The 23,548-nt window shown below is 39.0% G+C and overlaps 1 protein-coding gene and 1 non-coding gene across 3 annotated transcripts in view; both read right to left on the reverse strand.

The window, feature by feature from the left end:
* Positions 1-23,548, reverse strand: part of LOC101882875 (uncharacterized) — a 287,867-nt gene that overhangs the window by 91,722 nt on the left and 172,597 nt on the right. The gene's annotated exons all lie outside the window — the stretch shown is intronic.
* On the reverse strand, positions 20,337-22,816 carry LOC147841874 (uncharacterized). Of its 2 annotated transcripts, none has more exons than XM_087272927.1 (2): positions 21,971-22,816; positions 20,337-21,669 (listed from the first exon to the last, which is right to left on the reverse strand). In XM_087272927.1, coding segments are annotated over exons 1-2 (945 nt in total). In that variant the 5' UTR covers positions 21,972-22,816; the 3' UTR covers positions 20,337-20,725. The 2 variants fall into 2 exon arrangements, with proteins under 2 accessions (XP_087129053.1, XP_087129054.1); XM_087272928.1 differs by having other exon boundaries at positions 20,337-21,837; positions 21,941-22,320.

Raw genomic sequence — 23,548 nt, forward strand, 5'->3', positions numbered from 1 at the left:
CACCTATCTGACTACCCGTCTATCCATCCATCTAATATACATCTACCAGCTATCAATCTATCCATCTATTTATCCATCCATCCAGTCTCTATCCATTTAAATATCAATCCATCCACCGCTCCATATTTATCTAAATATGATCCCTGTCTGACTACACAAACACCAGTCTATCACTCTATCATCCACCCAATCATCTGTCCATTTATCCAACTACCTATTTATCCATCTATAATCCATGCATCCATCCATACGTCTGACTACCTTTATCACTATCATGTCTATACATCTGACTACCCGTCTGTCCATCCATCTAATCTACTGTATACATGTACCAGCTATCAATCCATCCATCCAGTCTATACATCTATCCATCCAGCTATCCATCTAACAACCTATCCATTCACATATCAATCTATCCACCCCTCCATATTTATCTAAATATGATCCCTGTCTGACTACACAAACACCAGTCTATCAATCTATCATCCACCCAATCATCTGTCCATTAATCCAACTACCTATTTATCCATCTATAATCCATGCATCCATCCATACGTCTGACTACCTTTATCACTATCATGTCTATACATCCATCCATCCATTTAACTACTTGTCCATCCACCTATTTGACTACCCATCTAATCTATACATCTACCAGCTATCCATCCATCCAGTCTATACATCTATCTGTTCACATATCAATCTATCCAGCCTTCCATATTTATCCATCTGTCTGACTACACAACCACCAGCCTATCAATCAATCATCCATCCAATAACCCAACTACCTATTCATCCATCTATAATCCATCCATCCATCTGACTACCTTTATCACTATGATGTCTATACATCTGACAACCCGTCTGTCCATCCATCTAATCTACTGTATACATGTACCAGCTATCAATCCATCCATCCAGTCTATACATCTATCCATCCAGCTATCCATCTAACAACCTATCCATTCACATATCAATCTATCCACCTTTCCATATTTATCCAAATATGATGCATCTGGCTACACAACCATCAGACTATCAATCTATCATCCGTCCAATCATCTGTCCATTAATTCATCTACCTATTCATCCATCAGTCATCCATTTGTCTAGCAATCCATCATCCATCCAACCATCTCCGTATATACACTGTACTAAAGTAAAAAAAAAAAAGATGATAAATCTCACATCACCGCAACCTCTTAATAACTGATACTTAATAAATGATCTTGATAATTAAACACGTGCATCCTCTAAATCACTAAAGGACATTGTTCATTCTAGAGGACATTTTCACCGCTCTCTGTCTTTGAAAACTTCTGAAGGTCTTTTGTTTGTTCCAGACTAACAGCTTCTATTTTCCTCTGTCCTCTACTACCTGTTTCTCCTCCGTATCATCCTCTGATTTTGCTAAACCCTCCTTCACCTTCACCCCCCCACCCCCTCTCTCTCTGTCTTTGATTCTGATATCCATCTACCACTCTCAACCTCTGGCTCATTTCTATCATTTGTTCATCTGTCCTCTCATCCGCTCTCTGAGGTCAGACATCTTGCTATAGCAGGCTGGAAGTGAGAGCTGTTGATTGGGTTTAAGATGTGGAGGAGAGCTGGTTCAGGAGAGAGAGCGAGAGAAAGAGATCAAGAACTAAAAGCCTGCCGATACACGAGTGAAGAGTTGTGTTTTATAAGAAAAAAATATGCTTAATGTAGCGTTTTAGGTATAAGAAAAGCAGAGTTATAACATGCAATAACAAATGCATTATGTGTTATTACACATTATATATATATATATATATATATTCATATCACTTCACTTTTTCCACATTTTTTATGATACAGCCTTATTTCAAAATTGATTAAATTCATTTATTTCCTTAAGTTCTATACACAATACCCTATAATGACAATGTGAAAAAAAGATATTTTGAAATTGTTGCAAATTAATCAAAAATAAAATTGAGCTCAGGTACATTATGTTGCCACTTATCATTCTTGAGATGATTCAGCAGCTTAATTGGAGTTCACCATGATTTGAAAAGGCATACACCTGTCTATGTAAGGTCCCAGGGTTGACGGTGCATGTCAAAGCAGAAACCAAGCATGGAGACAAAGGAATTGTCTGTAGACCTCAGAGACAGGGTTGTCTTGAGGCACAAGGGTGGGGAAGGTTACAGAAAATTTTTTACTGCTCTGAAAGTTTTCAACGAGCACAGTGGCCTCCATCATCCATAAGTAGAAGACGTTTGGAACCAGCAGGACTCTTCTTAGAGCTGGCCGGCCATCTAAGCTGAGTGATCACGGGAGAAGGACCTTAGTCAGGGAGGTGATCAATAACCTGATGGTCACTCTGTCTGAGCTCCAGCGCTCTTCTGTTGAGAGAGGAGAACCTTACAGAAGGACAACCAACTGTGGAGCAATCCACCAATCAGGCCTGTATGGTAGAGTAGCCAGATGGAAGACAAGTCTTAGTATTGGAATTTGCCAAAAGGCATCTAAAGAACTCTCAGACCATAAGAAACTAAATTCTCTGGTCTGCAGAGACTAAAATTGAACTCTTTGGAGTAAATGCCAGGCATTACATTTGGAGAAAACCAGGCACACCTCATCACCAGGCTAATGCCATCCCTACAGTGAAGAATGGTGGTGGCAGCAATGATTTGTCAGCTTGTCATCTTCTGAGAATATGTTGATTGTCGTCTAGCACTCCTAGCACAATATTATAGGAAACATCGTGGAAAAATTCCAAATATCATTTGTGAAATATTTGAAAAAGAAAAAAGAATCACAGAAGGTAATTTTGAGTTCAACTGTATTTGTAATATTATTATTTTTGCTTAGACATTGCTTTGTCACAACACAGGAGACTTGGGGCTTCTGCTTTTTGATTTTATGGTAAAAATGCAGCCAAGAAATCACAGACTTCAACTTTAAAGGGAACCCTAAGTCTCAAAGAAACATTAAGACATTATTTAAAAAATCCACTTAATTTTATAGTTTTTTAGACTATGTGGTGTCACTGTTGTTTTTGATAATGTCACACAGTTGTCAATACTGCTACTCAGAAACCATTATTGACAAAACACAACTGGGAATACAAAAGAATACTTTTCTGGTCAAAACATTTAGAGCAACAACACCAGAAACAGAGGAGATGTGTCTTCACGGCTTACATAGTGATACTAAAAAGAGAAAAGAATTAGGTGAAGCCTGATAAGAATAGAATAGAACTTTATTATCATTGTCACAAGTACAATGAAAATTAAAAATTCGCATAAATCAAACGTCATTTCAACTGCGTTTCGTCACAAAAACTCAAAATGAGTTTAAATATCAAGTGAAATATGCACAGAAAAAACAACATGGCAATGCTTGTCAGTCACTGAAGTAGAAAGTTCCAGCTTATTCACAGAGAGACCTGATGACTGGTCAGTTTTGCAGTCAGTAAGTTTACCATTTTCTCTAATTATGATTGAGACAGCAGTAAAGACCGACGTTTACAAGCTCTGCAGGTTCATCATCTGGCATTTCTTCTCTCAATGTGCGTTTCACTCAACATCCGAAAGCATTTATATTCATTTTGGGAAGAAAAAAAAAAATCAGCAGTATGTAACTACCATCGCCTTGACTGAAAATTATAACCGGAAGCTGCAAAATGTGGCATCATATCAGTATTTCATTTTCTGAGTTGTGTCGAGGTAAAAACAGCTACAGGCAGCGCCTGTGGCTCACTGAGTGCATGCATTTGATGTCACACCGTGCTGCTAAAATAATGGCACATCCAATAATCCAAAATAAATGTGGATTCTTTTTTTTTTTTTAAATAACGTAATCTTCCATTGGGTTTTTACTACATAATTCAATTAGAGACATTATTTATTTTAGATTTATTACCTGGGATTTCCTTTTATTCTCAAAATTTGATCAGATGTACAAGAAAATACAATAGTTATTGTATTAATTTGTAATTTATTAGGCTTATATATTTGATTAAGTCATTCTGCATGTTGAGTAAAACATTTTTACTTGATGTTTGTATTATCCATCAGTTCATCATCCATCAATACGAGGAGCCATCCAACACATACCCATTCATGCATTCAACTATCTCATCAATTCATCCACCCAACTACCCATATAGCAATCCGTTCATCTACCAATACATCAATCCATCCACCATTCTTAGCAGTCAAGGTGCAAAGACGGTCAAGGTGCTCCTGAATTGACCAGCCCAGACACCAAGCATGAACTTTATTAAGCATGTTTGCGGTAAGATGAAGGAGGAGGCATTGAAGATGAATTCAGGGAATCTTGATGAACTCTGGAAGTCCTGCAAGAACACTTTCTTTGCCATTCCAGATGACTTTATTAATAAGTGATTGCAGAGATGTATGGATGCAGTCCTCCAAGCTCATAGGAGTCATAAACAATATTCATTCTGTTTCCACTGCAGCAAGACTTTATATTCTATACTGTCATTATTTCTGTTAAGTGACAAGACTTTATTACTTGACTTCATTATTTGTTGTTATTAAAACGTGGATAGGTGACAAGGATTTGTCAGGTAGCGTAAAAACAAGACAAAAAAATCGAAGGAAAAAAAGAGTAACTTTGAAACCCTTTTTGAAAAACACCCAAAACATATATCAATAAATCAGGTCTGGAATAGTAAAAAATAAAAATAACGTCAATTTTTTACTACTAACATCACTGCTGAGAGAAACAATTATGATGTATAAAAAAAGACTGATGAAACATCTAAAATGTCCTTCTGTAAAATTCCATGGGACACAAGAAATGTTTAAAAATCCAGAAAACAAGGCTTGAGGAAATAACCCGTGATCTGAGACATTAAAAGTCTTCACAGAGGAAGCGCTCGCATTGGAAGCTTTAAAGCGACGCATGCATAAAACATTACAAATTTATTGCACAAGTGCGTTTAGTGCTCCGAGGCATTAAAGAACACATGTATTACAACGGGAGGTGTAAAATACGTTTCGGGAAAACAAGAAGAAAGCGCAAAGTGACAGGCAAAATGATGGAACCGGAGGATGAAGACAAACTAGCTGTAATGCAGTTTATTCCCAGCGAGCAATATCTACTTGGAGTTGTTTTTAGTTGGGCGTACATCATTCACTCAGCGTAACTCCACGCGCTTATGCAACAGATTCGATTGCGGGTTTGTTAACGGAGCTCTATCAACCCTCCCCCTTTTCTCAGCATCTGTCCCGATCTGTGATGCAAGAAAGAAAGAAAGAAGAAAAAAAAAACTTTCTTACAGAGGGAAATAAACGTCTCGGCATCTCCTGAGGCTTCGCTTCGTTTTCTCTCAGATAAAAGCGAGAGGGAAAAAACTGCAAACAAATGTTCCGCTGAAAACAGCCATAATTATCTCGGCGTAAAGGCAATTCACACAGTGTTTGGGAGGCGACTATTTCCAGCTTCTATCAGCTTAATGAGAGGCCTGCTGCCAACGCAGACAAACTAATGCTAAACACACCGAATTTAAGCCCTAAAGATAACTCCGCCAAGGACACCAGTGTTTAAAAATAAGTGTCAGGTGAGCACAAATTGCAAAGCTGCAAGTTTAACCAGCGTGTCACTTCTGCAGGTTTTCCATATGTGCATGCTAGTTACTGTATGTGGTTTATGGGACATATTTTACACTCCAAATGAGTGGTGTGAAAAGTTGACAAAATGTAAGACACTGCAGACTCTTGTTAGAGCGTGAGCTGCATTATTCTGACTGACAGATATAAAAATAACTTTAAAAATGGTTGTTTACTAGTGTCTCTCTCACTTCCTGCATACTGCGATATACTTTAATGATCATAACACGTTCAGAATATGATCTGCAACTTTAATGAGTGAATGTGAGAAACATGAATAAATCCCCACACAATATTATATATGTGATATGATTTTCACATGCTTGTGGGTGTGTAATGACATTAAGGTCCCCTTCTAGATAGGAATACAAGTCAGACAGACACACACACATGCACGCATGCACGCACGCACGCACACACACACGCAAGCACGCACGCACGCACACACACACACACACGAAAGCATTTGATTAATGTATATCGTTGTCCTAAATGTATAAATGCATATATTCAGAGAATTATCCGTATTAAAACACAATGTTTTTTTTTACATGATAACTCAGGACTGCTCATAAAACAGTCAAAATTTATAAAACTACATGTACATATATGTATACGTACTTTTTCTTACAAAATTTTAAACAAATATTTCCAAAAAATTTGAAAAATAAATAAAATTCACAAGCTGAGCACCTGACAAAAATAAAAAAGTATTAATATAATAACAATGCTAATAATTCTAATAATAATAATAATAATAATAATAATAATAATAATAATAATAATAATAATAATAAATTAAAATAATAATATTAGTAATACTAAAGCATAATAATAATAATAATAATAAATAAAAAATATAATAAAAAATAAATAAAAATATTAATTAATTAAAAATTAATTAATAATTTTAATTTTAAATAATTTAATCAATTAATTAAAAAAATAAAAATTATATAAATAAAACATAATAAATAACAAAAATATAACAATACAAAAAATAATAATAAATAAAACATTTAAAATTAATAAAAATAATAAATGTTAATAATAATAATAATAATAATAATAAATAAATAAAAAGAATAGTAAATAACACATAAAATCAAATAACAAATGATAAAAATAATAATTAATAAAAAATTATAAAAGATAATAAATAACAAAAACTAGTAAAATATGATAATAAATGAAAGTAATAATAATAAATAATAATAATATTAATAATAATAATAATAATATAGTTTAATAATAATATAGATGGAGACGCCATCACAACATTAAAGTCACAAACATTAAAATCACAATCATTTTTATACAAAGCAGGTTGTCATGACAGATGACACTAAATGAGAAGTTACTCAGCATCTCTATACAAGTCAAAAATGCTATTAAAAACTAAAACCTATTATATTTTATACCATTTACTTATATCCATTTGGCCATTAAAGTGCAATAAACCCTTGCTTAACCTTTCTAGAGGTATATTTTATAACAGTAATGAACCGACTACACATTGTTTCCCACTAAACAACACTCAATATCAAAACAACCGATGTTTGCTTCCTTTAAATGTCAAGTCACTTCCTGTCCAAGTGGGATGTTCTTGGTCAGAATCAACAAAAAGAGCTCAGATTTTCAGTCTGATGATCAAAAGTCTGCCTTATCATCTCTGTTTCACGACCCCGCTTTCACTGTCATCTGCTTGTATAATCTGCATGACATATGAATCACAGCTATTAGAAATGCGAGTTCACTGCTAACATCGTCTCTGTTACTCATCGCACGTCTGACATATGAACGAGAGAACGCAAAATATGGTAGAAAAATCCCTTTTGGCAGCGAAGCACCCAAAATACAGCGCCAGGTTTTTATTGTCTCTCTCTTCTTTGAATGAAGATACAGTGTTAATGACAGAGTGGCCATCTGTCTTCACAGGGACGCGTTTGTCTTTCATCTCTTTTGTTCTTTTGAGTTAAAATAATATCAATACGAGGCTCCTTTAAGTGTGGAACTTGCATAATTCAAAGGCCAGCTAATGTGTTTGTTGAGAAAGGCCAATGTCTTTCATCCGCGAGCGTCTCAGAAACTGCTGAAACCTGGAGCCACACACACACACGCGCATGCTTTTTTCTGCTAAACAATGTGCAGGAGACTGATGAGAGAGCCTCTTTACACAGAAGAAAGAGTGTGAAAGCGAGAGCAGGAGTTGTGTGTGTGATCTAGAGTGGAGGCTTTCAAATAAAACCGTCTCATACACTGTAGAGAATAATGCTGGAATTAATGATATATGATGCTGAAAGGGGACAGAATGGGGGCTCAGTGGTTAGCCTCACAGTTAGAGAGTCGCTAGTTCGAGTCCCTGGACCAGTTGGCATTTCTATGTGGAGTTTGCATGTTCTGTCCATGTTGGTGCGGGTTTACTCTTGGTGCTTTGGTTTCCCCCACAGTCTAACACAGGGGTCACCCATCTCGGTCCTGGAGGGCCGGTGTCTCTGCAGGTTTTAGCACCAACTTGCCTCATCACACCTGCCTTGATGTTTTAAGTATACCAAGAAAGACCTTGATTAGCTTGTTCAGGTGTGTTTGATTAGGGTTGGAGCTAAAATCTGCAGGACACCGGCCCTCCAGGAACAAGTTTGGTCGAACACATGCGCTATAGGTTAATTGAATGAACTAAATTGGCCGTAGTGTATGAGTGTGTGTGAATGTGAGAGTGTATGAGTGTTTCCATTTTAACTTTTAAAAATCATATCTCTTATGTCACAAAAACTTCTTTCATCTGAGAAATATTGCTAAGTTATAAAGTATGCAATCCATCTCAGATGCAGAAAAGCTAGTCCATGCTTTTATGACTTCTAGGCTGGATTACTGTAACGCTCTGTTCGCTGGCTGCCCAGCATCCTCTATTAACATACTTCAGCTAATACAAAATGCAGCTGCCAGAGTTCTTACCAGGTCTAGAAAATATGATCATATCACCCCAATTTTATCCTCCTTACACTGGCTGCCTGTTAAGTTTGTATTGATTTTAAAATATTTCTTCTTACCTATAAAGCTTTAAATAATCTAGCTCCTGTTTATCTAACCAACCTTCTGTCTTGCTACAGTCCAACCAGCTCTTTAAGATCTCAAAACTCAGGTATTCTGGGAGTACCAATCGAGTAAAGGAGGTCGAGCCTTCTCATTTATGGCTCCTAAATTCTGGAATAGCCTCCCTGATAATGTCCGGGGTTCAGACACACTCTCGCAGTTCAAAACTAGATTAAAGACCTATCTGTTTAGTAAAGCATACACTCAGCGCATCACTTAACAGTTTGATACATGAAAGTGCTCCACGCAGGTTTCTGCATCTCGTTTATTTACACTATGAACAGCAGCTACGCTCATTATTCTCTTTTTTCTCTATTTCCACCTGGGGATACTCATTGAGGCCCTCAGACTATACAGCGCCATTGATTCGATCCAAGACCAGCGACGGGATGATTCCAAGATTTCCATAATCCTGGACCAGGCCTGATATACACAGTTGAAGTCAGAATTATTAGCCCCCCTGAAATATTAGACTGCTTGTTTATTTTTTCCCCAATTTCTGTTTAACGGAGAGGAAAAAATTTCAACACATTTCTAAACATAATAGTTTTAAGAACTCATTTCTAATAACCGATTTATTTTATCTTTGTCATGATGACTGAAAATAATATTTGACTAGATATTTTTCAAGACACTTCTATACAGCTTAAAGTGACATTTAAAGGCTTAACTAGGTTAATTATGTTAACTAGGCAGGTTAAGGTAAAAAGGCAAGTTATTATATAACAGTTGTTTGTTTTGTAGATTATCGAGAAAAAAATATGGCTTAAAGGGGCTAATAATTTTGTCCCTAAAATGGTGTTTAAAAATTCATAACTGATTTCAAGTGATTTGAAGTCAGAATTATTAGCCCCCTTCAAAAAAAATTCTTTTTTTATTTACATATATATACATACATACATGCATATGTATATAGTGTTGAGGGTAATGCATTACAAACTATGCGAGTTATGTAATAATATTCTTTATCAAGTAATCAGTGAAGTAACACATTACTTTTTAAAAATGAAGATAAAATATTTGAGTTACTTTTTAAAAAAAATGTAATTTTAGTTACTTTTAGTTTAATTTATTAGCTCTTGCAAAATAATTGGCTGAAATAAAATTAACAGCTAATTCTTGCACTCAATGAGAGAATTTGCTCCCCACAAAAACAGACAAAAATGAAGATGGCAGGCAGACACTTCGCTTTCTGGAATGGAAGTATTCTCATTATTTTAAACACACTGAAGAAAAAAGGTAAATGAAGGTGTAGGTTATACAGCGCATTGTTACAAGAGGAGCTCTATTAAAAAAGAAAAAGAAAAACTTTGAAAATGCTGAAAGAGATCAGCCACAGAGGAGGAAGAAAAAGTAATGCAAAGATAATGTAACGCATCACTTGCCATAAAAAGTAACCAATGCAACTAGTTACTTTTTTGGGGAGTAACTCAAAACTGTAATTCATTCAGTAATTCATAAACACATAATTTAACGCAGATAATGAACCAGTTGTATTGTGATTATATTGGATTATTTACTGTATCCTGTCATGTTCAGTAACTAGAGTTGTGTGTTTGTGTGATCACTCATGTGATGTTATCAATGGTTTCAGGCAACAATGTGACTTCCATGTGGATTTTCTATAGAGAAAAAAAGGCACAAAAACAATGAACAATTTAAGCTTGTATATGCAACAAGTCATACGACTCGCATCAGGTCAAACTCGACATGATCTTCATAATAATTAAAAATAAAAAAAATTATAAATGCATGGATGGAGGATTCATTTCTTTTAATCTTGTCAGCTCATTTCTCAATATCATGACACCCTGCTTGGTACAAAAATTACTGCAATTTTAATACTTGTGGGTCAATAGTTAGAAGATGGATGGACAGATAATTAAAAAACAACAGAGTGAGAAAATATGTTTAAAAAACACTATAAAACAAGTGAACAATCAAGACGCAGAAAAATGTATTCAAAAAAGCCTTAAAACAACGAAAATGTTAGATCTATTGCAGAACAGAATGAACAACACATACAGTAGTGTGCATAAATAGAACAAAGGTCAGATACTATAAATGAACAACTGAACAAACACTGCAGTAAACAAATGAACAGCAGATTGAAGAACCGAACGGTAGACAGAAAAATGAGTGTCAGAACAAACGGATGACAGAACAAACGTAAAACATAAGGAATGACCAAATAAGCAAAAGAATCAGCAAACAAACACTAGAAAATATGAACAAAACAAACAAACAATCAGAAAAAAACTAACAGTAAAATTAGAAAAATAAACGAGCAATTTATGGAATGAATGGAGGGATGAATTATTAAAATGAAGGAATGAAAGATTATTAAAATGAACGAAGCTGATAAACATAAAAGCTTGACATGAATGATAGTACAAAGAGATGAGCGAATGATTCATAAATTGACAGAATGAATTCCAGAACGGATGGGGCGATGCAGTGGCGTAGTAGGTAGTGCTGTCGCCTCACAGCAAGAAGGTCTCTGTTTCGAGCCTCGAGTGGGTCAGTAGGCATTTCTCTGTGTATGTTTCTCCTGTGTTTGTGTGGGTTTCCTCCGGGAGCTTCGGTTTACCCCACAGTCCAAAGACATGCGGTACAGGTGAATTGGGTAGGCTAAGTTGTCCGTAGTGTGTGAATGAGTGTGTATGGAGACGGATTGCAGCTGGAAGGGCATCTGCTGCGTAAAACATATGCTGGATAAGTTTGCGGCTCATTACGCTGTGGCGAACCCAGAATCATAAAGGGACTAAGTTGAAAGGAAAATGAATGAATACATAAAGACGGACGGACAGGTAAATAAACCTAATGGGTGAATGACAACAGGTGGAACAAACTAAACGATTGAAAGAACGATCGTTAAAAGGAATGAACAGACAATTTCAATTTACTAGAACTTCCATGTTAAGCTGATTTGACACAATCAACATTGTAAAAGCGCTATAGAAATAAAGATGAACCATGTCATAACTCATTACCATAAAGTTGACTTGATTTTAACTCTCCTCGTCACCCAAACCGGCAAAGATGAGCCACGCTGCTTCTTGTCGATTATCACCGCCGACTCCCATTGAAGATTAATAACTTCTGGCTACTTTGATGCTTTCGATGTGTATGCACAGTTAGAAAAAAAAGGACGATAGAACAAAAGTAAAACAGAAGAAATAAACAATAGAATGATCAAGCAAACAAACACTAGACAGAAATGAACAAACATCGACAGACAAGATGACAGTGTAAGAATGGGTTTTAACCACAGCGTTTCGAACTGTAGTTCTGCCGAGTGACTGAAAAGTTATCAGCATGATGGTAAAAAACTGTACATTTCCTTTCAAACCATTCTTCTTCCAATGTCATACCAAAAACGGAAATAAGGACAATATTAATAGCTTAAAATGTGGGAGAGCATTGATAGTATGTGATTGTATTGTATTGCAATATGGAACAATTAAATGTTGATGTTAAATCAAAAGTTATTCACAAACACTTGGCAATGAGGTGATTTAATGTCAATAATTCTCTATGGTTAAAACTGAATTATTACAAAATAACAGTATAAAATGATAAAATATGAAATAAATTGTACCCAGCTTAAATGTAAAATCAAAGTTACCAGAGGTAGAAGGAGAGACACGGGGGGAGGGAGAGAGAGACAAAGAGAGCAGGCCTGGAAGTTGTAGAGCCAGAGAAAGAGAGGAGCAGAGCAGGAAAGCACAGAGACAGAAAAGAGAGGTCAGGAAAAGAGGCAGAGCAGCGTTTATCACCTATTTTGTATCTTTCTTGACCATGTGACTAAAGCCCAAATGCTGAGACATTCAAACTGACCAATCAACTTGTGACCACATCGTAAAACCCCCAAAGTCCACACACCAGGCCCTGATATTATCAGTATCTGCCTTTGGAGTTACCATGGACGTTCTTAAGTCAAAAATACATATAAAAGCATATCATAATTAAGCCTATTACAACAGTAAAATAAGTCAAATAAACAAGCAATTTAAGGAGGGATGAATTATTAAAACAAAAGAGTAAAAGATGATTAAAATGAACGAAACTGATAAACATGAAAGCTTGACATGAATGATAATACAGAGATGAGCGATTCATAAATGACAGAATTAATGAACAACAGAATAAAGACAGGTAAATAAACCAAATGGGTGAATGACAATAGGTGGAACAAACAAATGAACAAACTAATGCTATAATGAACGATTGATAGAACGATCGTTGAAAGGAATGAACAGACGATCAATAAAACAAACGATCAACTGATAGCCAGAAAAAAATCATTAATGAACATCTCCTTCATGCCTCCTGATGAGGACCATAGGGATATCTATTCAAAATGCCAGACTTGTTCTTTTATTTTCTTCCTCTTGAAAGAAAACGGGTGACCAAACTTGAGCGCTTTCCCAGAATCTTGAGGTCACCAGTCGCACTCACTGTGAAAATGCCTTTTGTTCCAGCCTGCGACAATGTATCATCTTCACGCAGTGTAACGGAGCGATGACATCACGCTCTGATAATGGAGCTTTTATCGCCACCAAGGTCATCAGAAAACTAGCGACGGGCCCAGGCTGAACAGTGTGCATGCGGCCCGCTGACAAAGAGCAGCACTAATCAGCATTAACCCTCACTGAGATCTTCAATCAGAATCTGGAAAACACACAGTCTTGCTCCTTTATCTCACGCTTGGGTTCAGATGGAATTTCCACCAGGAGAATAATCACTCTTATTTCTGACCTTGCGGAGCGATTACGTGTCTTGTTCCACCAAGCGCAGACGATTCCCCCATTCGCCCTAATCAAGCATTAAATAAACACGCTTATTGTTTTAGAGCTTGTTTACATCTGCCAATCTCTGACTGAAATGTTATTAAAGTCTGCTAAAGATGGTTTGTTTAGGGCTACAACTACACTAATCTGGATAAATCTGAAAGCAGTGGCGTTTACATCTGAAAGCACTTCATGGGTCCGTTCTTCGTACCTCGCTTAAATGATCTAAGATGATTTGACAGATTCTGGATCTTTTCATCTCGATAACTGATCTCTCGCTAATTTGGTTCTTCAAACAAGTTCGCGAATCAGATTAGAATGTCTGGATAAACTGATCTGAGATCGCTGCGTGTGTTGAGAAGGACAGATCTATCGATCCTCGAAATCATGATCAGCAATGCAACGATTGGCTGACGGCACAGCAGCGTATCATCTGATTAATATTTAAATATCCATGTGAGCAAAATTACGTCAAATTAGCAGTAAACGGTTTGTTAAATATGACACGCAATAACCTTCCACATTTGTTGTGAGCTGCAGGCTTTACACTTTCATGTGTCAAGAGTATTCATCATGTATTTCAATGCATATCAGTGTATTTAGTTCTACATTTAGAAAAGATTTTCTTTATTATAGTTGGCGTTTTTTTAATCGGTGTAAAGAATAACTGGTTGTTTACAAAAGCATTTTGATATTGGTAAAGGCGTCTGCAACTTTTGTAAAGCATCAAATCACTGGCATATTAACTATCAAAACATGTTTATGACTGCATAAATGTATTATTGCTTTAAAAAAGTCACATATTGTGCATGTTTATTATACACAATTTGTACTAAGCGATCTAAAAAGTTCATATCAATAAGTTTTCTCTGTGCACCACCAGGTGGCAGTCTTTGTACTTTCATTTCGAGAGTGCAGATTGCATACGTTTTATTAATATATATAACTTCATTTATTTTATTAATAACTATAACTTTATATATATACTTTAAAAAATATTTACTCTTTTCCCAAATGTATATAACTACTACTGTAAGAAAATATCAGAATTCGGAACATACTTTCTGTATTATCTTTGCTTGAACTGAACCGATCTAATCCTGTTTATATAAATTGAACCTGCTCCCGATCAGGTTTAAGCTAGCAGAACTGTTGCCATGACAACAACTCTCGGATCAGCTTTGAAGAACGAAACAATACTGGATCGTGTCAAATCGTCAATATCCAAATCCAGCTAACTGAGTAATCCACGTACAATACAATATCCACGTAGTCTACAATATTGTTTTCAATTCTTTTCATCATCCACACTAAAATGACTGAAAACGCTTTCGTTCCTATACAGTATAGTGCATGCGCACAGATGAAAGGTGCTTTTACCTTCCCGTTTTTCCCAGGATTCTCCTGTATTTTACAGTTCTATCCTGCTATCATCCAGTAAATATATTTTCCCGTATTTATCCCATATTTTCAGTCTTTCTCTGAAGAGTGGCAAAAACAATAAATACCAATAAGCAACCCATACTATTGAACCACCAGGGGCCGCCCCTTGCTCTTAAATGTGAATCTGTTCTGTGCTGTCATTTTTTTAGGCATGAAACACTTTGAAATAAACATAAAAATGGCGGCATTTCCCTTGATTTTCATTAAAGGTGCCGTCATCCCTCCTAAGCTATCCTTAAAACTGTCATATAGCGGTACGTGACTGTTAGCATAGTGCGTCAGCTGACAGAGCACCAAGCACAAAAACAGCCAGACACAGGAAAAGTTTCTTTCCTCAGGTCATCTAACTCATGAACAGTTAAATATTCCGCTATTGTGCAATAAACTTGCAATACTTCCTCATAAGCACTTGTACACAGCACCTTATAACAATTTACAATGCAATTCTTTCTCCATGCACATATGTACACCACCTTATAACCTGTACATTTCTAACAAATCTGTACATACAATTCAATATCTAGATTTATTGACTAACTGCATCTCTGTTTAATGTTTATCATATTTCTTTTTTCCATATTTATTTTGTGTTGTCACTTTCACTTCATGTACACTGGAAGCTTCTGTAGCCAAAACAAATCCCCAATTGTGTGTGTGTGTGTGTGTGTGTGTGTGTGTGTGTGTGTGTGTGTGTGAAGCACATTTGGCAATAAAACCGCTAAATAAACTGTTTTCCAAACGGATTCTCAACACGATTTGAAGTGGAGTTGAGTTTTGAGTGCTTATTTGAACAGACGTATACACATAATATATATACATAATAATAATAACATCTTGCTGTTTTTTTTTCCAAACACAACAATTTTTGGCCTAAATGAGCCTAAAAATGCTTCCATTATAATGCTAGATGTGAGAATTTTTAAAGTGACATTTATTTAATGAAATCATGAAATTTATTTAATGAAATCAAACAAAAATCTAAATAAATGAGATTCATTTGTTGCTCTTTAATCAGAATGTGTAAGACAGAGTCAAGAAAAGATTAATGAGATCTGATAACTTGATTCTATTTCTTTATGATAGCTATTAATTTTAATATGCCAAACTTATTATTTTCTTTAGTAAATAATAGTAATAAAACATATTGCTTGTTTATTTTACCATCTAACTGTTTATTTACAATAAAACCACTCCAGATTAACATTTTTAGTCATTTTTTTATGGGTGGGGGCTAAAGATGGGGGCACAATAATGATTGTGCACTGGGAAAAGAAGACATTAAAGAAGCAGCAGCAGTAAAAGCAGCAACAAAAGTAGAAAAAAGCAGCAGAATAGGGCATTAGTGCAGTTTTAATTCCTGAACAAAACTATGCAGATGTGTAACACATTTGCATAATGCCACTGTCTACATTGGCTGCCTGGAAACAATGGCTGTTTTAACCCTCAAACACTGGGATTTTATTTAAGGACTAAGAGAGTTTGGTTTGTGTTGCTTTTGTGCTGTTTAAGCAAATCTTTGTGTTAAAGGGCACCTAAGATGAAAATCTACTTTTGTAGGCTGTTTAGACAGAACTGTGTGTATGTATATTGTGTCTACTGTCATACTGGAGTGATATAAACACAGCAAGTCTCTATTTAAAGTTTCCTGGCGTTAAAATAGGACCCAAATCCAAGCAATTTTGAGGCCCACAGCAACATGATGTAGGAGTGTGCTTTTCCCCACCCTCCAAATTGATTGAAAGGTGCCATGTTTCTATAATAATAAAATATTTGTTCCAACTCTGTGATTTTTATAAGTTTAAAACGTTTTTAAAACAGAACATGCTTATAATAAAGACAGTAAAAATGCTCAAATTGATAAACGCTATAATCATCATGACCACATGATTTCAGTAAATGCGCACGTGTGTGTGTGTGTGTGTACTACAAACTGTGTTTATGTGTGACTCAATGTTTCAGAAAGGCTGGAATAAGCTTCACCATAAATACATTAAATAAACTTACTTGGTATTTTTGACTAATGAGCTCTATTTCAGCTTTATCCGAGTCTGTCTTTTTCACTGACTGCTGTTTATCTGACGTAATGCATGATGCAAAGCAGACATGCATTGGGGAGCGGTGGGCGGGGAGAAGCAGATCATTTGCATTTAAAGCCACAGGCTACAAAATGGGCAGATTCTGGAGGCTATAATAAATAATATGATGGGTGTTTTCAAATAAAACTTTACAGACACATTCTGGAGACACCAAAGGCTAATCTTAGATCTTGTAAAAAGGGTAAAATAGGTGCTCTTTAAGGTAACGTAACAGTTTTTACAAATCTAAGCAGATTGAACATAAAACAATCAAGTTGTCACAAAAAACATCAAGAATTGTGTTGTTTCAGTTCATTTTAATTAAGAAGTTTAAACAAGCAGCATTAGTAATTGTTTGACTGTATAAATATAATTAGTAGGGATGTAACGGTATCAGAATTTCACGGTACGGTAATACCTCAGTATGAATGTCACGGTACGGTATTTATTGAATCATTTACAGGAAAAAACAAAACTTATGAAAATACTCCAAAAAAGTGCCAAAAGTGTCAATGACATACAAATTAGCCATCTATCTGTAAGCTCTGAAACAACAAAATATTAAACCATGTAAAAAAATTTAAGTTTCAATTTAGTAGTGTTGAAAACTCATCACATTCAACATTTAATCACTCACTCACTTAGATAGAGATGGGTTTAAAGGAAAATTATCATATAAATATAATCTGGTAAAAGCTGGTATCTCTGGGTATTTACAATGTCCCCTGCAACAGAAAAAAACCCTCTCATTTGGGACTGAGGTTTCTGGGACAAGAGAGATATGACTTGGCCCAGGGTGTTAGCAATGGGGAACGTTGTGCATTGTCTTTCCCCCACTTGAGAGGACAAACCATGAGTAAGATAGAGGTCTCATGTCTGCATTAATCTGAACAGTGTGCTGTGTTTCTGCAGTCCCCATGACTGATTATTAGTCGTATTCCCCAACTTGCAGGCACACACAGGGCTCAACCTGTGCAGTGCACATGCCCTTTTTAGTCTTGGATAGAAAGTTCCCTTCCAAAATGATCAAAAGTGCCCCCGCTACGCGACATACCCTCCGTCCCCGCTTTACAGTACGCGCACGACAACACAGCTGATAAGAACTCGCGCGACAACACCACTATTCAGTACGCGCGCGGCGACAACACCCACTTTAGGGTTTTCCAGCTCTTTTTGATCCCCGCTTCTAGCAGCACACTCCATTTCCGCATTACTGGATCTGTAGCGACAACAGACCGCAAGGGATTATGGCCAAGCCTGGGCTGATGGGAATTGTAGTTTCCGGTACCTCCCGTTCGCTTCATTCGCCTGAGCAAATTTTCTCAGAAGACATGCGAAGTCATGCGACTACGGTAATATCGAAAAAAAAATAATATTGCGGTATGACGGTATTTACAATACCGTTACATCCCTAATAATTAGAATCTAATTTTTTTAAAGATTTATTTTTGGCCTTTTTGCCTTTATTAGATAGGACAATATTGAGACAAGAAAACCAAGTTGGAGAGAGAAAAAAGGCTAGGGTAGGGAAATGTCCTCGAGTTGGGATTCAAACTCGTATGTCAGTGCGCTAACCACTAAGCTATTGCGCCGACAATTAGAATATTCTTAAAACTTTAAAAAAAGCTTCCTCTATGGCATCACGGTGAAACCCCCTTTTGTTGGTTCTTCCTGGCACCTTCATTTTTAAGAGTGAAATGATGCTAAATCTCAAAAGAGCAGCAGCCGGCACTTCCACACAATCCACACACAAAGCAAACACACTCCCAGACGAGAAGAGGACACAGCAAAATCGATCCCGAGCCACTGAAACGAGTTCTCTCGCAGGGGAAACCTTGATGAAGAGTCTTGTTATCCAGTCAATGTGCTGACTCCATGCTTTCACCAGCTCAGAAGTCCATCAGACGTGTCCTCTCTCCCTCTCCCTGGGTGTCTCCTCTCGCGGTATAAATCAAAGCCACTCTTTAAAAAAAGCTCCAGATTGTTCCTGTGCAAACATGACAGGCCCTGCAGCTCGCCACCGCATCACACCGCTGTTTGTTCATTAAATATTAACCCCGGCCATTTGGTGCCCACTCCCCCCTGAAATAGATTTTCATTTTCCGGAGCGTTCGTTTGGCCTGCTCACATCCGAGTCTACTGTGAAGGGCATCGCTGATCTAATCAGATCTCCACGTGTCGCCAGTGGGAAAAAAACTCTGTCCCTCTGCTGTTCAATCTCTTTCTCTCTCATTGCAGACAAGGTCACTCTGCCCATTCACACTCTTTGTCAGCAAAGTTATTCAGGTTGTCTGGTTGAGTTGAGTGACTCGGAAAAACAGCAGCATTACAAACACACCTCACTTGCTAACACTTCAAGGGATAGTTCACCCGAACATGTACTTAATTGTTACTCACGCTCAATTAATTCCAAACCTTTATGAGTTTCTTTCTTCTGTTCAATGAAAATAAAGTTGTTTTGTAAAAATTTTGTAACAATTGACTTTCAAAGTATTTGTTTTTTATTTGTTTTTTGGCGCAAGAGTCGTTTTGAGGCGTTGCGCTACGCTGTTTAAATATCAAATGCATTAGTGCTCATATGTGCGCCCATAGGCGTTCTGGTCTAAAAGGAAGGCGTTCTGAGGCGCACAGCTGGCGCGTTGATATTTTGAGAAACTAAAATAGATTTTTCATTAGACCAAAACTAACCCGGTCTAAACTCCGGCGCAGAGTTGTGCCTCGCTTACACACTGCAGAATACGCACAAGAGAGCAATAGGCAAATATCTTTACATATGAAAACAATTTAATATTAAGAATATATATGGGATATAATAAGAATAGATATAGGAAATAAATATAAAGGATTAAAATATTACAAAACATATTATTTTCTAGCCTACATAAATATGAAAAATCACTGCTTTTATGTCTTCATCTCGGGAGGCTTTTTCAGTTCATTCATAACAATTTGCTTTTGTATAATGTTATTATTATTAGCAGCATTATTTATTATATTTATATTTATATTTGTTTTATTAAAAACAAGCTTAGATTTGCCCACCTGTCAGGTTTTAGACCATATGGGGCACATCATGTGTTTTAGGATATAACTCAGGTTTTTGAACACACTTCGTTATTGTTATTCATTTATTCGTTTGCTGGAAATTAAAACTGAATTTAAAAATAGTTTTGAAATGAATATTTGCGCTTGACAAACAAAATTAATTATTTATAGACTAATTGATGTCTGTACGTAAAGGTTTCCCTATCCAAGAGCGAATGTGAAAGTAGATCCTGTCACGTTAGGCGTGATCAAAACAAAAGCAAAACAGGAACAAAAAGATTGTGGATTCAAGTGCAGATTTAATAGATGTTAAGTGCAGAAAACGGTGACTAAAAAATACAAAATCTCAAAAATACAAAGTAACAAATCAACAACAAAACAAGACAGATAACACGAACTAGACTTTGGCAAGATCAGGAACAAACTTACTGAGAGCAGGAAGACAAGGAAGACAAGACAACGACGCGATGACAAACATAGGTGGAATGGTAGAATATATAGTCCAGATAATCAACGGTAACACAAAACAGATGTGATGACAGATCAGTGTAGGTGTTCCGGTGTGTGCGCGGGGCATGTATGAAAATGTAGTCTTTTTCCTGAAGCGCTGCAGTGCCTAAAAGTCCCAGTGCACTACAGCGCCCTCAGGTGGTCACTGACGGATGTGACATTACCCCCCCTCTAAAGAGCGGCTTCCAGACGCTCCCAGACTGGTTCCAAGAGGGGGGGCGGAGCGGAGCAGGAACAAAGGGAGGGATGGGAGGGCCAGATCAGGGTCAGGCAGTGGGTCAGGCACCCCAGCAGGAAGCCAGGGTGCGGCCGGTGAATCCGTCCCAAGTAGTGGGAAGGACCACCAGGGAGGGTCGGGAGGGATGACCCATGGATGATCCCGCAGGAGACACAAGGCAGGGGGTTTTAGGAGAGCCGGCTGGAGAGGCAACTGGACTGGAGCAGGCGGAACTGGAGGCAGCTGCGCAGGAGCCGGCGGGAATGGAGGCAGCTGGGCAGGAACCGGCGAGGCTGGAGGCAGCTGGGCAGGAGCCGGCGGGACTGGAGGCAGCTGGGCAGGAGCCGGCGGGACTGGAGGCAGCTGGGCAGGAGCCGGCGGGACTGGAGGCAGCTGGGCAGGAGCCGGCGGGACTGGAGGCAGCTGGGCAGGAGCCGGCGGGACTGGAGGCAGCTGGGCAGGAGCCGGCGGGACTGGAGGCAGCTGGGCAGGAGCCGGCGGGACTGGAGGCAGCTGGACTGGAGCCGGCGGGACTGGAGGCAGCTGGGCAGGAACCGGCAGAGCGAGGAGCCAGAGCGAGGTCGGCCGAGCAAAGAGCCGGACTGGTGCCGGCAGGGCAATACGTCTGGGTGGTGCCGGCTGGACGAGGAGCCGGGCTGGCGCCGGCAGGGCTAGACGTCTGGTTGGCGCCAGCAGGGCGAGGAGCCTGGGAGGCGCCGGCAGGGCGAGGAGCCTGGGAGGCGCCGGCAGGGCGAGGAGCCTGGGAGGCGCCGGCAGGGCGAGGAGCCTGGGAGGCGCCGGCAGGGCGAGGAGCCTGGGAGGCGCCGGCAAAGCCAGGAGCCGGACTAGAACTGGCATTGTACTGCGCTCTGGGGCTGGAGCCGACACTGGCGGGCGCTCTGGGGCTGGAGCCGACACTGGCGGGCGCTCTGGGGCTGGAGCCGACACTGGCGGGCGCTCTGGGGCTGGAGCCGACACTGGCGGGCGCTCTGGGGCTGGAGCCGACACTGGCGGGCGCTCTGGGGCTGGAGCCGACACTGGCGGGCGCTCTGGGGCTGGAGCCGACACTGGCGGGCGCTCTGGGGCTGGAGCCGACACTGGCGGGCGCTCTGGGGCTGGAGCCGACACTGGCGGGCGCTCTGGGGCTGGAGCCGACACTGGCGGGCGCTCTGGGGCTGGAGCCGACACTGGCGGGCGCTCTGGGGCTGGAGCCGACACTGGCGGGCGCTCTGGGGCTGGAGCCGACACTGGCGGGCGCTGTGGGACTGGAGCAGACACTGGGATTTCACAGAGTTCCAGGAGCCTCTCCAGAGGCTCAGAGAAGGGTGGTCTCCGCACAGCCCGACGCGGATAAGTCCGCAACTTCAAAACAGCTCTTTCCCTCCCTCCCGCAGAGAGATCCGCCGGCCTCGAGAACAGATTTCTATTACCCCTCAGGCCTCCCTCCTGAGGGTTCTGCTCCACCAGGGTGATTGAGAGAGGGGAGCCAGAAATCAACAGTGCATGTTCCATAAAAAGATAAAGGCTCCACTCCTCCTCATATGTTGGCATCTGGGAGCGGACGGGTTCTAAAAGTCCTCCCCGAAAAAACATCATTAGCAGTAAATCGCTAAAAGTACTGCTTGGGGCCAGATCCAAAAACTCCTTAACGAAACGTTCAACGGAGCGGTTACCCTGCTTTATTCGCACTAAAATATCATCTGCTGAATCCATATTGTGATCGCGTCGTTCTGTCACGTTAGGCGTGATCAAAACAAAAGCAAAACAGGAACAAAAAGATTGTGGATTCAAGTGCAGATTTAATAGATGTTAAGTGCAGAAAACGGTGACTAAAAAATACAAAATCTCAAAAATACAAAGTAACAAATCAACAACAAAACAAGACAGATAACACGAACTAGACTTTGGCAAGATCAGGAACAAACTTACTGAGAGCAGGAAGACAAGGAAGACAAGACAACGACGCGATGACAAACATAGGTGGAATGGTAGAATATATAGTCCAGATAATCAACGGTAACACAAAACAGATGTGATGACAGATCAGTGTAGGTGTTCCGGTGTGTGCGCGGGGCATGTATGAAAATGTAGTCTTTTTCCTGAAGCGCTGCAGTGCCTAAAAGTCCCAGTGCACTACAGCGCCCTCAGGTGGTCACTGACGGATGTGACAGATCCATTGTCTCTCATTCTCACGCAGTAGATGCTCTGTTTAACAGTTTTCTGTTAAAAAACTGTCAACTGTTAACTGTTTGCTTGTGTAATGCTCCAATTTTCCACTTAGACTTACTTTGCGTCCTGTAAATAGCGAATGTGCTCTTGGCGCGACGCAGCTGACTCTTAAAGGTAATGGGAGATGAGATTCTAATTGGTTTATTCTCAAAACACACCTATAACTCATTAAGAAAATAAACTCAACCCTTTTAGACCATGCGCAAAGCGAATTTTTCCGTCCTTATATTAGCAAAAATGCGTTTTGACACGTACGGAAAGTGTTTGCGCCCTGCGTTTTGCGCTCTGCGCATGGACCATCAAAATAGAGCCCTTAATGTTTACTTTCACCGTTTCATCTTACTCCTGAGGTAAATAAGTTATATCTCTAAACTTTAATAATAAATCTATATAAAATGCTGCGCTTCCCACCTCCAGTCGCAATAACTTCTGGGACTTCCAGAGCGAGTTCGGTGCTCAAGTCTGCATCGGTGCGTCCTCGATATCAAGATCACATCCGGGAAGCTTTACGCGTCCTCCGAACTTGTGGTCTCGGGA

This window comes from Danio rerio, chromosome 11 (assembly GCF_052040795.2).
Source record: "Danio rerio strain M-AB ecotype USA chromosome 11, GRCz13ab, whole genome shotgun sequence".
NCBI classification, from domain to species: Eukaryota; Metazoa; Chordata; class Actinopteri; order Cypriniformes; family Danionidae; genus Danio; species Danio rerio.